Raw genomic sequence first — 18,442 nt, 5'->3', positions numbered from 1 at the left:
TGTAACATCAGGCATGTCATTTGGAATATATCAGTTCTCTGAGTTATGCAGATCTTCCAAATGTTACAGAGTTCATTATACAAGATGAAAGAATTCCGTTTGTTAATATCACCACTGATGTCATCAGAAAAGTCTTTAAGTGTTGGAAATTGTTAACCTTGTAAATTTTCAGATACAAATTTTTGTATATACCAATTTTCAAAAGTCTCAATTTGTTTGAAAACTTAAGTTTTATCACAGACAACAAATACTGTCATATATTTTCCTTGAATTGACAGTTACTTCATTAGTTTTAGAGACTATATCTGCCAAATTCTAAAGTCTGAATAATCGTAATACATAAGTCATTTGTTCAAATAAAATGGTGTTCCTTGAGAAAAAAGTGGCTAGTTCAATTTGTAACTCAAACAACTGCATATGTGACTTCCTAAACTACCATAATTTGATATGCAATGAAAGGGTTTTATGTGTTTCCCATTTCATCACACAGAATAAAAATGATGTATACTCAAAGGATAAAAAATAATAAAATAAAAAATTACTGCTTCATCAAGTCCATACTTAAGTAAAATTAGCTTTTTTTGTTTTCCTCTGTAGGTGCTAGGCTATGAAAAATGTGTTACTTACTTGTACAGTTTATCATTTATTTGTGCTAAGGCACTAGGAGTTTTACCCATCACTGATTTGCAACATTTTTGCAAATTTTCACACAGTGAAAAAGGCAAATAACGTCTTGGTATTACTGTCAAAATTGTTTTGATATCCTAGAACACCTGTGAGAAACTTTAGGACCCTCAGTGATCTATAGTTAACACTTTGTAAACTGCTGGTCTGAAAAGATAGGTATGGGTGTAGTGAAAAGTGTTATACCCCTTGAATACATTTTGAAGGCAACACAATTTGCTGAGCAATTGGGTGTAAGATGTGAGAGAAGTGTCGATAATAAAGCCAAGTTTTTCACTGAGCAATTGGAAAATGGATGTGCAATTTATTTGGATGGGAAAATCTGTGGGGAGAGTATATTTGGTAAGGGGGAAAGATAACTATTTGTTTTGGGTTATGAAACCTGTGAAATGCCTATTAGGCATGCTAGAGGAGTTGTTGAAAAGACAGTGACCAGTCTAGAATACATAGTAAAGGTTCTCTGATAGAGATGCGCATTTTTAAGTCACCGTGGAAAAAAATGGCTTCTAAAGCTATGAAGCTATATGATACCCAAACAACAAAAAAGAGTAGAAATGGTTTAAGACTGAGTCTTAGGAAACCATCAAAGGAAAGTGTGAAGTGTCCATTTAAGACTGTTATGTTCTGCCAAGTGGTGCCAGTACCTTAGAAAAGAAGAAAAGAAGACATGATAAACAGTTTCTAATGTTGCTGATAATTCAAATAAGATGAAGTCTAAATACTGACTATTGGATGTTGCAGAAATGATGGTCATAGTTGATCTTTTCAAGTGAAGTTTTATTGGAGTTTTGCCAATGAAATTTTGATTAAAGAGTGTTCTGGAGAATATGATGGGATGAATTTAGAGAACATAGATAAATCTTTCAAAATTAGGCTTTAAAGGAGAGGAGAGAAATGAGCAGTAGCCAGAGATGGAAGTGTAGGTAAGAGTTTCCATTTTTTAATAATTGAAGAAATAAGGAAATGTGTGCATGTTCAAGGAAATAATCCAGCGAGAAATTCAGGAGGGGGTAGGAAAGTTACTAAGCAAGGAACTGGGGCTGTGGAAGGGAATGGGATTACATATATAAAAACTGGAGATACTTTTAGATAAAATAATTAACAAAATCCTTAGGAATAAGGTAAGAGGCAAATTATATGGCTAAGATGCTGGTATGTGGGGATAGAAACTGGGGAAAGTTCTCTTATTGATATAGAAAGCAAAGTCATCAGGAAAGAATAGGAATGGAGAAGAGATATTGAAAATTTGAGAAGTTATCAAACAGGCATGTAGAAAGGTGGGAGAATAAATAGATTAGGAAACTATAGAATGATTACTAGGTCCAACTGAGATCCGTAAACCTGATTTTAAATTAATGCCAGTCAGCCTGGTTACTTGTTGACCTGCAGACATATTTGTTTGTTGGTCACAGCCCAGCATATACAGAGAGCTGGATTGAATCAGGATTGGTGATTTGATAGCAAAATGATCCAAAGGTAAGGAGGGAAAGAGATTTGAAGGTATATGCAAGGGACTGATTAAAAGCATAAGAGATTGAGAGGCCATGAATTATAGATCCTGGGAAGTTTGCAGAGTTATAGGAACCAGATTATTTAGAGTGAGGAAAAAAGTTAGAAAATGAGGAACACAAAGTTGAATGCCTAAAATATGATTTATAGTTGCAAAGTTTGGTAAAAGATAAGGCCTAAGGCCCTTCAGAAAGTAGCCAAAGAAGGAAAATAATAATAATATTATTAGAGGGCAGGAAATTCTTATGCATATTTTTATTATATTCTTTACTAGTTTTATCACAGAAGGCCTTTTCAAGAGCGGTTTATTGGACCAAAAGTATGTGCATTTTCAAAGCTTTTGAAACATTTTGTGAAAGTGTGAAAATTTTTATCCTCAATGCAGTTACGAGTATAATTATTTACCCATGTTCTAGAAACTTTAGTTATTATTATATTTTAATTGTTTCCAATTTAAGAGGTTACAATGTTTCAGTATTTTAATAGATATTTCTTCTGTATTTAGTGATGATGTAGTTGATATAGGTCTATGGTACATTGGATGTCTTCGTTTGTTAATTACCAATGGAATACAAAGATTTTGTGACACAAACTCAGGTAAACTTTGAAACATTTCTCAAGTGACTACCTAGGTATAATATGAGATCCCTATATTACAAATATTTCCTTCTACATCATGTTCTTTTTATTGTGTGTCTACCTTTTATCTGCTTGGAGAGAAATAGCTTCTAAATTCCACACCAAATGGTTGATTTTCCCTGAAAGAGATAGTGTAATTTTTAATAATAATAATGATAATAATAATATGTCATGGCATAAGGGTTGAGACTGAAAAAAGGGAATAAGATATAAACATCTTTAATTATGTTTAGAAAAGTTCATGGCTACAAAGGGAGTTAAGAAAACTCCATTATCAAGAATATAAGATAGCTTACTGTTGTGTTCTGAAGTTATATATATTTTTATATGGCTTTAAAATCAGAATTTGGGGTTATCACATATTTTGAGTAAGTTAAATATGACCTTTCAGCATCATCCAGCATAATTTACAAAAAATATAATCCTGAAACCTCCCAAGACTTCTTGGTAGTTCCATGTAATCCTCATTTTAACAAGATCCCCAGGTGATTCTTCTCAATGAAGTTTGAGTAACACTGATAAGGACATTCTCTGACATATTTTCAAACTTAATTATTGTAGAAATTATTATAATATTGCAAACAATCTTTTATTTCTGTCAACAGGAGCACTGATATTCATTGAGAGAGTAAGTTAAAAATAAAAGTATCAGCAAAGCACGTATGTATGATATGTTAGTAACTCTCTATTGACATGAAACAAATATGCCAGATGGTAAATGCCCTACTTACAAAACTTGGAGAATTGACTAATCCCCAAACAGAGACCCTTGGAAAGTAATTTGCATCATTCAAGGCAATAAAACATATTGATAAATTGTGCTTAGTTTTCATGACAGTGAATGGATTCAAACTGAGGAACTTGAACACGTGGCATTATGGAGCAGAAAGCAGTTAGTTGATTAAATAGTTTCCTCACAAACGTCCTGTACCAAACAGCCGAAAAAAGTAGTGTTGTAATGATTTTCTTAATTGTTGTAAGATTACCAATTGTTTAAACATAAGTAATGGGTATTTGTCATATTAATATACATGTGAATTATTTTGACCTACTATGTATGACAAGAGAGAGTGAAGCAATATTATATGCACAAAATCTCCTTGTATGTTTAGATATTCTTTGGCAGGAATATAACTTTTCTCAGAAAATATCTTTGCTCTTCAGATAACTTAGATACCTCCATTTTATTTATTTTAATTCTAAATAGTGATTGTGCATTGCTTTTTTTAAAAAAAGATATGCAGCAATTTTACCAGTAAAATGTGATATTAAACAGGGAACTGATATTTACTGAGCATTGTGCTAGACAGTTAACATAGTTAAATGAACAAGTTGAGCTAGGATTTATTTTTCAGATAAGCCTGTAAAAATCATAGGCGCAAAGGATTTAAATTATACAAACCCAAGTTTGCCCAAGTGATTCCAAACCGAAGAGTTTTTATAATATTAAAATGCCAAAATATATAACCAGTGAAATTTCTTTTGTGTTTATTTTTATTCAATATGAATAGTATTTATCTTTCTCAGATTTTAAAATTAATACATGATTTTATAGAAATCTGGCAAATATTGAGCCATCCACATGGTACTATTCAGAGGTAATCATTGCTACATATTTGGGGCATGTGTGTGTGTTTCTTAAAATAGAGAATATACCTTTGTCTATAAGTCTACCTAGCTATGTGTCTCTATATGTATGTATGCATGCATCTATCGACTTTCCTCCCTCCATCCCCCCTCCCTTTACTCTCTCTCTCTCTCTTTCTTTCTATCCGTCAGTAATTTATCATCCTTATCTTCATACAGTGATAGTTTTGCTTTTGTTTCTTAGCATCCTTCTTCATTTTGGGAACATGCCAGTTCTTTTGGGAAACTGTACATACTTCTATTCCATGTGGTTTTCAAGGAGTGTGCCATATTCTAATATGACTTTACTACTCTAATAAAGGGTAATTGGCTCAGGCATATGCAGCTGGTCTATTATGATCCTTTCCCAGAATATTTTGAGCATGGAATTCAGAGAAAGATTCCATTACACCATTGTATTGGAAACTGTAAAACATAAGACAAAGGAGGAGTTAATGAATATTTGTCCTATCATTTGGAGACAGGCTTGTGGTTATGAGAGAAAAAGAAGTGGCATGGATAAAATAAAATGGGTTAGATTATTATTAAAATATACACTTTGATAAAATTTTCATTTTTCTCTAAATTTAATGTATCATCAATATTTGCATCTCATAAACAACTCTCAAGTTTTTAAATTTTTGGAAGTATAAGAAAGTAATGAATACATATTACTTTAAAATATAAATTCCTAAAAAGGTGACATGAGGATCCACAATAGAAAGCATTCATACGGAAATATTAGACATCTCAAACATCTCCTGTTTATGATAGAGAAGGATAAAGACAGAAAGAAGGTGGCTTTTCTTTTCACACCATTCCTGTTGATGGCAGAATTCTCTCCACATCATATATCAAAAATGACAGAAAAAGCAGAGCACACCTATTCCCAGAGAGGATTGTTAGTCTTCACCTTTAAAACTTTTAAAATGCTTTTATTGATTAGTCTGAACTCAGTGGAGTATAACATGGAAAGATTTTAGTTTTATACAATCTCTCTTTCATTATTGCTTTGTAGAAGTTCCCTTTTCTCTCCCTTAATGATATCTTGAGTGAATTCCACATTTTCTGGCCACTTTCACTTCATAAAACCTCAGTTAGGTAGAATTTATTTTTAAATATTTCCTTTATTTATTTTTCTCATATTTTATTAACATAATTTAGTTTCCCAAGATCAAGTACAGCTACTAGTTTACTTGGCATCCTTCCAGATACATTGTATATTTATAAAAGCACATTTATATTTTCTTAAACCTCTATTTACACCAATATACTATAAAGCCCTGAATTCCCCTTTGTTTCATTTTTTGGAAATATTTTCTACACAGTTCATTAAAAAGCTGCTTCATTAATTTTCAAGGTTGTAAATTTATTCCATCAGTGGATGCACCACAATTTATTTAGCCAGTCTTCTATTTTTGGATATTTAGGCTGTCTCCAAAACTTTACTATTAAAAATAATGCTGCTTTCTGCGGTACCCAGAGCAGGGTCCATAAGGTGTTGTAGTGGGTTCCCCTTGTAAAGGGGAATTTTCACAATGTCTGGAGCCCTTGACATCCTGCAGATGAAGGAGGAGGATGTCTTCAAATTTCATGAAGCAGGAAACCACTTACGTGGAACCAATCTTGATTTCCAAATGGAACAATGCATTTTCAAAAGGCAAAGTGATGGCATCTACATCATAAATCTGAAGAGGATCTGGGAGAAGCTTCTGCTGGTGGCTTGTGCTGTTGCTGCCACTGAAAATCCAACTGATGTCTGTACCATATCCTCCAGGAATACCAGCCAGCAGGCTGTGCTGAAGTTTGCTGCTGCCAGTGGAGCTACTCCTGTTGCTGGAAGCTTCATTCCAGGAAACTTCACTAACCAGATCCAGGCATCTTTCCCAGAACTGCATCTTCTGATGATTACTAATCCTAGAGCTGACCACCGGCCTCTCACAGAGTGAGACTTACATTAACCTGCTGTTCTAGATTGCTAATGCTGCCAGAATGCACAACACCAGAAATGGATTGGCTTTTACAAAGGGGGTTTATTTGGTTACACAGTTACAGTCTTAAGGCCATAAAAAGTGTCCAAGGTAACACATCAGCAATCAGGTTCCTTCACTGGAGGATGGCCAATGGTGTCTGGAAAACCTCTGTTAGCTGGGAAGGAAAGCGGCTGGCATCTGCTCCAAGTTCTGGTTTCAAAATGGCTTTCTCCCAGGACGTTCCTCTCTAGGTTGCAATTCCTCATAATGTCACTCTCAGTTGCTCTTGGGGTATTTGTCCTCTCTTAGCTTCTCCAGAGCAAAAGTCTGCTTTCAACGGCCATCTTCAAACTGTCTCTCATCTGCAGCTACTCTCTCAGCTTCTGTGCATTCTTCAAAGTGTCCCTCTTGGCTGTAGCTCCTCTTCAAAATGTCACTCTCAGCTGCACTGAGATCCTTCTGTTTGTCAGCTCATTTATATGGCTCCAGGGGTAACACCTCCATGGAAATTATCCAATCAAAGTGATCACCCATAGTTGGGTGGGTCATATTTCCATGGAAATATCCAATCAAAAGGTCTCACCCTAATCAAAAAGATTAATCAATCTGCCCCACAAGACTGCATCAAAGATAATGGCATTTGGGGGATGTAATGCATCCAAATCAGCACATCTGCCATCCGCTGTTTCTGTATAACGCAGCTTCTACTCTGCACTATGTGTACATTACCATCCTATGCAACAACTAGGGAGTTCTCGCAGTAGATCTGATGGACTGGATGTTAGTCTAGGAAGTTCTGTGCATGCGTGGCACTGTTTCCCATGAGTACCCAAGGACAGCCATGCCTGATGTATTCTTCTACCTCCTGAATTACCGCTCCTTGCCTTCGGGTTGCAGACTGGTCTGAAGGAGTGCAGGACTTCTCTGTGCCGGGTCAGCAGTTCCCTACTGAAGAGTGGAGTGCTCAGGCCACCGAATGGGTAGGTACAACCACCCAGTGCTTATAGCTTTTCTATCACATGCCCTTAAGGCACAGAAAATGGAAATAAGGTTGACAGAAGAGAAATATCACTTTTTTATTTTTGAAAAAATGCTGCAAAGCTGCAGTGATTAACACCATACATATTTTATACTTATTTAAGTGAATGAGTAAAATAATTTCTAAGTAGTGGAATTTCTTAGAAAATGCATTGGTTGTTTTGACAGATTTTGCAAACTAGTCCATCATAGAACTTACATGAATTTATTCTTCTGTCAGAAATGGATGAGCATTTTGGCTTCTTCATACCCTTATCAGTATATTAATTTGTGCAACTTTTGGATCTTTGCCAGTATGATGGGTAAAAATTGGTATGTCTGTCTGGTTTTAATTTTATTTCTCTTATGAGTAAATATTTTTATTTCCTAGGTTTATAGACCATTAGCATTTCATTTTCTAAGTTATCCATTTATATTCTGTACTTATTTTTCTATTTGTTATTGGTCATTTTTATGAATGGAATTCTATGTTAAAAATTAGCGCCTTGTTTTCATATCCATTTCTTTCTTTTTTTTTTTTTTTGATTTTTACATGTTTAATGTGAAAACAACGATCTAGTGAAGTTTACATGCCCAAGTATGAGGCATTACTTAGCATCAGTTTTAATGGCTATGTTACATCATCTAAAAATAGGATGATCAGTGGCACAGTATATGCTTTTCAAAACTGCTGTAAAACAGAAAGATAGTGAATTCAAATACATGTTGCTGAAAGGTTGAGGATCATGCTTAAATGCCTGGATGGCAACCTTCACATGTTGGCAAGATAATAAGAAATTGCTAAATCTTATTTTTCTGATTTCAAATAATGAGTCAGATGATAAAGTAACATGATCCAAGATACATTAAATCAAAATATTTACAAAAGCCTTAATGTTTTAGACCTGAGGAAAAAAAAAAAGGGAAAAATTAAGGAACTCATTCTAAATTTAATTTTCTCTGTTGGTTCTTAGTTACAGACATTTCAAACATTTCGAAGACTTTTTAATAATAGAATAACTTTTAAACTCCTATTTAAAATAAAATGAAAAGGCTGTATTTTGTAGCAGCCTCTGCTACTCTCTAATAATTAGGCTGGATAACATTTAATTAAAGCAACAAGTTACCTCAGTTATGTGAAAATATCTTCTGTTTGTTTCGAAGAGATATTTTTGTACCATTCAACAAAGAGGAAACTTGGATAATTATCTCAAGATAATGCTGCCTCATCTGAAATTTGAAGTTCAAAGTAGTTTGTCTAAGACATTTTATCTTTGGGCCACTAAAAAAAGACATTTTATTAAAATTGTACCAATCCTGAGGATGACAAAAAAGAAAAGACTTTTTAAAAATGAATAATTAATTCTGAGATGAGCAAGTCAACATCCTTTTCTAAATTATGGGAATATTTATTGGGAAAAACAAATTTATTAATTTTTATAAGATCCTTCTTCTGCCTTAAAGATAAATAACAATTAACTACCATGACACTGAAAGTTATTTAGTGACAAGAAGTTGCACAGAGAATAAGTCATTAACCTGTAATTCTAATTACACAATGATAAAGAAAACAAATTATTCATTTCCAGAAACCTTTTGTTTCAAGTGATGTTGGACAATGAAAATGTATTTCTGAATCTATATATTGCCAGTCTAAGTAAAATTACTAGCATTATTTCTGTTTTCTAAGGCATAAACAATATTTTAATGTGTATCTATTCATAAGATACATTTTCCATCTAAGTGTGAAGTAGAATACTGGAAAGGTTAAATACTATTGAAACATTTCAACCAAATACCCAAAAAGCAACGTGTTTTCCCAGTGTAAGGGAGATATCCACAAAATAACAGCCACATGTCCAGAGAGGCAGCCTGCTCTACACCAATCCCGTTTTCAGTGTGGTTAACAGTACACAGCTTACCAAGTGCGTTTATGGTAATGCTGCCCCGTTGAAACAAGGAGGAATGATCTAACTTGATTTTAAATGCTACTTATTTACCTATCTTTTAAAATTCAATAAACCCAACTAGGTTTTTAAATATATATAAATCACTTCATTTGAGGGCAGAATCTTGTTCACCAATAATTTTTGCCTATAAAGGATAGTACTGCATTCACATGCTTTTAGTTTTTTACAGAATCTTAACCAATATAAGACAACATAAAAATACCACTAATAAACAACCCAACATCTTTAAGAATTTTAATACCTAACATTATGACAGTGAGCTTTAGGTAAGAATATGTTATTAGCAAGCTTTCTTCATGACTGGACACAATTTGCTATTACTAAGGTAGTAACATTAGAATTATTTCTCAAGATTCCTGCGGAGCTGTGCTTATTTTACATCCATGTGAGCTGCTGTCATCACTGCTGTGTCCAAGCCCAGAGGATGAACTTTCAGAATCATAATCTATATCATTTTCTTTTTTTCTTTCTTCATCTTCTTCAGGGAAACGTCTGTTCATCAAGGCAAACTTGTGAATTGCTTCTTCCACTGAGTACTTTGTCTGTCCAGAAACGCACGCCTCAATATCTTCTGAATTCAGGTGGCTCTGCAAGAAGAGGTGAAGGCTGCTATCTGAAAGCAAAAGTGCATTCTGGAGGACCTTTCTGAGGAAATCTTCCAAACCTTGACGACGCTGATCTACATGTTGGCGATTGTTCATGTTGAAAAACAGGTTTTTAGATGGAAGCTCTGGCAGTTGTACTAGCAATGCATTATTTTGGAGTCTCTGCCTCAGCCACACAAATTCTCTATATCTTCTCCGCACACAGGATGTTTTCATTGTAAAACACATGCTATTGGTATGAATACAGATCTCATAGTCAATATAAGAATGCCAAAAGTCTTCCTTTTGAATCCTAGGATCTCGAATCCAGACACTTACAAATTCCTCTTTCTGTTGTTCTGGAAACATCTTCAGCACTGGACACAATCAATCTAGAGGTCCAAGTTCAGGCCACCACAGTCGTCTGCAATGAAGCTCATATCCACGATTGTTATAAACAGGGTAAAAGCTCAGATGTAGCACCTTTAACTAAAGCTCAACAGTTCATGGGTAGGAGACCCTTTAAACTAACAGTCAGAGTTCTTTGCCTTTTATTTACCACAATTCTTGACTCTCTGGTGACCCAGAAAACAGAACGAGACTGGAAATGTCAGAGGTAGACATCATAACACCAAAAAGCCATATCCATTTCTAACATTATTTGTCTTAGACTTTTCTTATGATAATTTTTTTTCTATGTAGAAAGGTTTTATATACATTTTTATTTATAAATATTTTATTTTGTGGTTTCTTTAGAAGGAAGTTTTCCATTCCAAAGTTATAGCAGAATTCCTCTATGGCTTCTTTTAGTATATACATGATTTTGCTTTTAAAACTAAGTATTGGTTTCTTTGGAATTAACTTTTCTGTAAGTTGTGAGGTAAAAGCTTTTAATTTTTAGATTTCTAGGTAATTGTTTCTTAAAAATTCAAAATTTCCCCATAGATTTGAAATATTAATGTTTTAATATATTAACATCATATTTGTCTACTTCTGACTTTTTGGTTAAAACTGTTGATCTTTATCTGTATTAGTGTGCAATTACCACACTGTTTATAAGCTGATGCTTTGAAATATATTTTGATATCTTGCAGGGCCAATCTTTGCTATTATTTTCCTTTTCAGAAATTTTCTCTGAACTTTTTTTATATTTCTATATGATCTATATAATCAGTTTTGTTAGTTCCAAAATATCCTATCAATGTTTTTATTGAGATTAAATTAAAATGACCATTTATCTTAAATGGAGATGGTCTGCCATATTTATATTTGCAATGTTGTTTCTTGCCATCTAATTACATGGTATGCTTTTCCGTTTCTGCAAGTCTGTTTTGACACCTCAGGAATATTTTAAGATTTTCTAAATATAGATTTTTCAGCTTCTTACACTCTCTCACCCTGTCCCTAGTCCCTAGTGTATATTTTTTAAATCACATTGTAAAAGGGTCCTTTTCTTCCATTTGATTATAAATTTCCATAGCATATCCCAATACACAACAATATAAAACAATATTGAAAGTTTTTTTTTTTCAGAAATCTACAAAGTCATCAAAAATTTTGTAGGAATAATTATTTTGACACTCTGAGATCAAAAGATTATGTAATATAATTTACTGTATTTATTAGTTTTCTATTGCATCCCTAACAAAATACCACAAACTAAATGGATTAAACAACACAAATTTACTATCTTTACAGTTTTGTAGGGCAGAAGTCCAACATGGGTCTCACAGGGCTAAAACCAGTGTGGTGGCAAGGTTACATTCCTTTATGGAGGCTTATGGGAATAATCTATTTCCTTCCCTCTTTTTCTATGAAAGACCACTTCCCCAGGTCCTTCTGCATAGTCCCCTACATTTCAGAGTTAGCAAGGGGATGTAGAGTCCTCTTATGCTGACATTGCTCTCTCTCTGATTCAACTGGGATAGGTTCTCCAATTTTAGGGTTTCAGATGATTAGGCTGAGTCCATGTGGATAATCCAGGGGAATTTCCCTACCTACAGGTACTTATCCTTAAACACATCTGCAAAATCCCTCTTTCCTCAGAACTAGGTGTGCAAACACAGGTGGAATGATCCAACTTTTGGTGCAAGAAACAGGAGAAGAGTCCCATAAATACTGGGCTCAGTGGGCTCAGGATATTTGGGCAGGAAATTCTGGGTTCTGGTTATCTAGAGTGTGGCCTTTCTAAAGGAGTGAGCATACGGAATCTTGGTAAGTATTTTCCTTTTGCCACAGACTTCCCTCCTTCTAGGGGGAAAAATAACCCTACAGGGCTAGAGTAGTTTCCTCTACAAATTTCAACCTAGGGAAGACAGACATATTGTCCAGATATAAGGGCATTACTAATGACTTAAAAACTTAATTATGCTTTTGTGGGATTAATACTGTTCAGGCCACAGAGAAATGCTTCTCCCTATCTGTTGTCTCAAGTCATTGAAAGACTACTTGATTTGATAATAGAGAATGTTTGTGTTGCTACTGACCTGTAGATACACATTTCTTAGAATGTGGGGATCAGCAATAGCAATTACATAAAAGAAAGGACAAGTTAAGTATCTTGCTAAATCTCTACTTAGATTCCACCATAATGAAAGATAACATCCCAGTAGTGTAATACAACCATTTTGTATGTCTCTTTGTGTTAAAATTTGTGTAGCCAGAGAGACTGATGTATTAGCCCAGTAATGGCAGTGCTTGCACATGGTGACTGAGGAAGAAATAGCAATATCAATATACATTGCACTTAAATTTATATATATATATACCTATATACATTTATATATATGTATGTGTAGATCTAATGTGTAAAGTTCAATATGCATTTATTACATTGGCAACATAGGTGGATACTAAATGGTAGAATTCTGGTTATTCTTTAAAGAATATTTGATATTTAATAAAAAGCTAATAAATAGTTCAGAAAATAAATGAAATCCCAGGTTGATTTCAGTATTTTTGATTTTAAATTTTGACATTTATAATAATAATGTGCATTTCCCTTTTAATTTTACCAGATGATTTTGAATATTTTAGAAGAAAATGAACCATTTTTGGTATCATGAAAAATAAATTCGTATTATTATAAATTTAAATTTATTATGTATTAAATTTTAGTGAAAACCTATACAATTTTTAAGCTATGAATACAATTCCATTTCATATTGCAATCTAGTGGATTATAGAGAATGAGAAACTATTAGGTTATGATAAATATAGCATGCATATCAACAGAAAAAGCTGAAAAAAGAAATAGGAAAGTCTAAAAAAGTGTTATTCTATTTTTTAGAACTAAAGGCAGTGGAAGTGACAGATTTTTGAGTAGCATTACTGAGGTAATATATTAAAAAATGATGTTACACATTATTTATTTGATGGATCCTTATTTACTGATTAAAGTAATGAATATTTACCAAAAAATTCTCATTTCTCATCAAATACACAATTTGAGAAGTTTTTGAAAGCTTTAAAATGTCAAATTCTTTGTTCAATGACTGTTGAGTGATCAAAACAATGAGAATGCATATGACTGTGATTCCTAGTACATTCAATCTCACTTGCAACACTTGCAACTATAAAGAGCCCTTTGAATTCATGAAACTGGTAATTTGGACAAGAAAAACCAACCTCTGGTGCTTCAGTATATTTACTATATGATATTATTCAAAAATTATCAAGTCTGATAACAGCATAGGAATATTTCTGACAAGACATTATTAAATTCAAATCAATTTTTAAAATTTTTCCTTTGGAGAATCATAAATGAAAATTCAATATTTTATTTTTTGCTGAATTTTGAGAACTGGAGAAAGAAATTGTAGAAACATAATTTATATTTTAAATTCAAATATAATTATTTTTATCATCCCCCAAATAAAATTAAAGACAGGTTGTTCTTATCTGTTTTAAAACCAATTTAAAAGGTGAACTGAGGCCAATGAAGGTTTTGTGACTAGAAATACTTAGGTTGCCAAATAGAATGCCACTTTTCATACCAAAAACTAGAATTGAATAAAAAAAAGTTTGAGTAAATAGAACAGCACTAACTGTATTTAATCCGATGAGTAAATGCAAATAGAGAAAATTCACATGATATTCTTAACTGAAATAATACTTATAAGGTAGTATAAAATATGTGTTAAGCATAGGGATGAATTTCTTGGCACTAATAGTGCAGTGTTTACAATAAACCATGTAATATGATACTAAAATTTGATGCTAAGATTAATAAATATATAAAATGGATAAAAATAATCATAGAAAACACAATGGAGTGAAATGAAATTAATTTTGAATTTTCACTACACACAATCATTTGTATGAATGTTAGTTTGTATGATTATTAATAATGATCACAAATCATACATCAAAACTTAACAGATATGAATTTCATGATTTTATTTTTCAAGGATTAAAAATCCTTTAAATTATGCTGGATGGGAGTTGTCAGTTGTTTGGTATATAGGGTGTTTTAAATTTTGGAATATAAAAGCAAAATGAATATCTTTATGAATATAAAAATATTAGATAAATGTGTTTTTCTAAATGGAAATAAAGGACATGTGAAATAGGCAATAGATATGACATTAGAATTAAGTAAAAGGTAATTACACCAAAGCAACAAAATTTGCTTGGGACTGTGATGGAGAAGATATTCATGTACAAATAATAACAAACATAAAGTCTATAGAGTTTGTTTTCTTGCCATCATAGGTCAAGGCATTTTCTCAATTGATAAGCTATTTGAAAACCTTCATAATTTAGTAATGCATCCATAAATTTAGATTTATTTGTTATATAACTGCTTTGAGCACATTGAAGATAGAAAAATAAGAAATTCTGTATGAATTTAGATATTTCATTGAGAAAGTAAAAAACCACAAAAGGTAGTTATTTATATCAAAAAATTAAAACATTTCAATATATTTTGTATAAAGTTATTTTATTATGTACCCATTAAAATTAATGATTGCAGTCAGATTTAAATCTCCCATCTTAAGATTTTGTTTTCATTTCCCGCAGTTTTATTTTTTTCCCTTATTAGAGAGGTTGTGGGTTTACAGAACAATCATGCATTAAATAGAGAAATCCCATATACCACCCTCTTATTAACACCTAGCATTGGTGTGGAACATTTGTTACAATTGTTGAAAGAAAGCACATTTCTATAATTGTACTATTAACTGTAGTCCATGGTTTAAGTTAGGGTTCGCTGTGTAGTCCAGTTTCCTGGATTTTTTTTTTTAATTTTATTCTGCTACCACATATACCACCTAGTATTTCCCCTTTTAACTACATTCAGATATGTATTTCAATCTGTTAATTATGTTTACAATGTTGTGCTGCATCACCACCATCCATTACCAAAACATTTCCATCATTCCAGATAGGGACCCTGTATATTTTAAGTCTTATTTTCCCATTCCCTATGCCCACTCTCTTCCTTGGTAACCTATATTCTAGATTTGAACTCTATGAATTTTCTTATTCTAATTATTTCAAATCAGTGTGATCATACAATAGTTGTTCTTTTGTGTTTGGCTTATTTCGCTCAACATCATGTTTTCAAAGTTCACGCATTTATCAGGACTTAATTCCTTTTAATGGCTAAATAATGTTCCATTGTATGTATCTACCACATTTTGTTTGTCCATTCTTTGGTTGATGGACACTTGGTTTGCTTTCATCTTTTGACAGTTGTGAATAATGCCACAACGAACATTGGTGTGCAAATATCTCTTCCAATCCCTGCTTTCAGTTCTTTGGACATATATACACCCAGTAGTGGGTAGTTCTATACTTAGCTTTCTGAAGAACTGCAGAAGTGTATCTTCCATAGCAGCTACACCGTTTTACATTGCCACCAGCAATGAATTAATATTCCTATTTCTCTGAATCCTCTCCAACTTTGGTTATTGTCCATTTTTAAATAGCAGCCATTATGTGAGTTTGAAATGGTATCTCATTTTGTTTATTATTTGCATTTCCCTGATGGCTAATGATGTTGAGCATTTTTTCATGTGCTTGCTGGTCATTTGTATACATCTATTTTGGAGAGATCTCTGTTCAAGTCTTATGCCCATTTTTAAACTGGGTTGTTTGTCTTTTTGTTGTTAAATTGAAGGAGTTATGAATATATTCTGGATATTAACCTTTATTGGATATATGGTTTCCAAATATTTTTTTCAAATATTTTCTCCCAATGGAGAAAAACTTTTTTGATATATTTTGAATGATAAAAATATTTGTATTGAATTTAAAAGGTGGTTGTTTTATTTTCATGTTAAAGTCCTTTGATATAAAAAGGTTCTTAATTTTATTTTTTCTTTTGTTGCTTCTGCTTTGGGTATAAAGACTAAGACACCATTGCCTAACACAGGCCTGAAGAATGTTCCCTACATTTTCTTCTAGGACTTTGATAGTTCTGGTAGTAACATTTCCTTATTTGGAATCGGGAAGTAAGCTCATGCTTGGCCCAAGTCCTCCTTCCTTGGAGGGCGATCCTCCCCTGTTCTGCCCAGGAACTTTGTACTGTTGAAGCTTGTGTCTCATATAGTACCTGGTCATCCCCACCAGTTTATCTGTTCCCTTAAGGGAGGGAATAGGCTCTTCCCTGCTGTGACATGAGAGGTGTATATGCCATCCATTGCCTGGTGTCAGCTGTCTGGAGGGACCAGATGGCCATCGGGAACCACATTGACTACTGAAGCTGACCTTGCTCAGTCTCTTCCCTATGTGAGTAAATCATTGTTCTAACCAGGGCTTGTGTGAGTTGTGTCTTCCTTTGTAACTATGAAACCATGGTAACATGGAATGGACAGAAGCAACTGGACTCCTACTCTTGGTGTCCAACATATTTTTGTCATTCTCTGTGTGGTGGGCCTTCTCTCCTATTGATAATCGGGAGCCTTGGCGCCAATGGATGCGTATATTTCATCATGTTTCATGTATCTCTCATGATCTTTTTTCTATTTTCTTTTTCTTTCTTTATCTGTGTTTTAATATGACCTATCTTGCACTTCATATAGTCTCAATGTTGATGTGCCTAATCTGCTATGGATCCATCTATTGAATTTTTAATTCCATTCTTGTGTTTTCAATTTAAAAAATTATATTTGAATCTTTGATATAGTTTTCCATTTCCTATTCAAGTTACCTATCTTAACTTCAAAAATCTAGAATACATTTTATATGCTAATATGCATTTATATGCAAATACTTCAAATTCCCTTGTAATACAATCCCTAGCAATTCATGGTTTAGGAAGAGTCCCCTTTTTGGTAGGCCCTGAAAAATGCAGATTCCATGTATAGTTAATCAGAAATGATCATTCAATGTTGTGCTTCATGGACTTGCTATAACTTACATGAAATAGTGTGTATACATGAATGTGTATTAAACTTTTGTGGAAAGGGGTCAGTATTCATCAAATATTTAATGGTGCCTGGGGTGTAAAGTATAATGAAAGTGTTGCAGGCACAGACTATTTTGTACCCTGTGAACTGAAATAAAGAGAATTGCTTTAAATGTGTTTTTGTTGTTATTGTTTGGTAGTAAAAATCACTTCAGAATGGACTCTAAATGGAATGATATATACGTCAAGGCACATTTCATGCTGTATCTGAAATCATCCCTCCAGCTCCAGATTATCCGGGAATATTTGGGTTATATTTTTAATTCCTGTTATTTCTATGTTAACATTCCTTCTTTCTATTAACAAAATCCCGCCTAGCCTTATAATCCTTCCTGTTTGTAGCCTTACGTCTGATATTTGCCCTATCCAAGGCAGAATTAATTTCTAAGAATATACAGAAGTAAAAATTATTGCTAAAATAGTACCTATTTTACTTTGGCTGCTTGTATTGTGTTTGCTATGTTTTCTTCCTCCTTATTTGGCCTCTACTTGATGGATAGTACACATGTAGGAAATATTATTGGACTTGGTTAAATTTGTTCATAGTATAAGAAAATATATATGATCATTGATTTCAAGACATTTTAGAGAGGCAAGGTGTCCCTGTATATGATGGTTGTTACTGGAAGATATAGGATTCATTACTAATAGATAATATGATTGTTTTGGTCACTTTAATGTTATGATTCTTGACTCAAAACTCTCTTATTGATATATGAAGGCTAGCATTGTGTATTTTTGTATTATTCAGCAAGATAAGCATCAATTCCTTACATCAGGTATTATTTCAATCAATAAGTATTTATGGATTACATCCTAGATGCTAGGCACTTTCTAGACCCAGGGTACATAGAGGTTAATGAGAGAGACAAGGTATCTGTCCTAATGGTATCCATTCAAGTGTGAAACAGAAACATGGAGAAACAGACAAGTGGTGCCTTAACCTCAAATTATGTCTAATCCCTGACTACTTCAAATCATTAGCAAGTATGCTATTTTTTGCATTTAATGCCTCCCCACCCCATC

At 33.2% G+C, this 18,442-nt stretch overlaps 1 protein-coding gene and 1 pseudogene across 1 annotated transcript; one reads left to right on the top strand and one right to left on the bottom strand.

Annotated features, from left to right (window-relative positions):
- The first annotated feature begins 5,996 nt into the window (after positions 1–5,996).
- LOC119506888 lies at positions 5,997–7,438 on the top strand (annotated as a pseudogene).
- A 2,180-nt stretch (positions 7,439–9,618) lies between these two features.
- Positions 9,619–10,388, bottom strand: LOC119507179 (sorting nexin-10-like). Its single transcript, XM_037800287.1, has one exon. The coding sequence runs from the start codon at positions 10,369–10,371 to the stop codon at positions 9,766–9,768; it is 606 nt and encodes a 201-aa protein (XP_037656215.1). The 5' UTR covers positions 10,372–10,388; the 3' UTR covers positions 9,619–9,765.
- Between the last annotated feature and the right edge of the window lie 8,054 nt (positions 10,389–18,442).

Source organism: Choloepus didactylus, chromosome 12 (genome assembly GCF_015220235.1).
Source record: "Choloepus didactylus isolate mChoDid1 chromosome 12, mChoDid1.pri, whole genome shotgun sequence".
Lineage (NCBI taxonomy): Eukaryota > Metazoa > Chordata > Mammalia > Pilosa > Megalonychidae > Choloepus > Choloepus didactylus.
This window is presented reverse-complemented; position numbering and strand designations above follow the sequence as displayed.

What these genes read in the sequence shown, in the direction of transcription:
- LOC119507179 (XM_037800287.1), bottom strand. Translation starts at nt 10,371, where the DNA reads ATGTTTCCAGAACAACAGAAAGAGGAATTTGTAAGTGTCTGGATTCGA.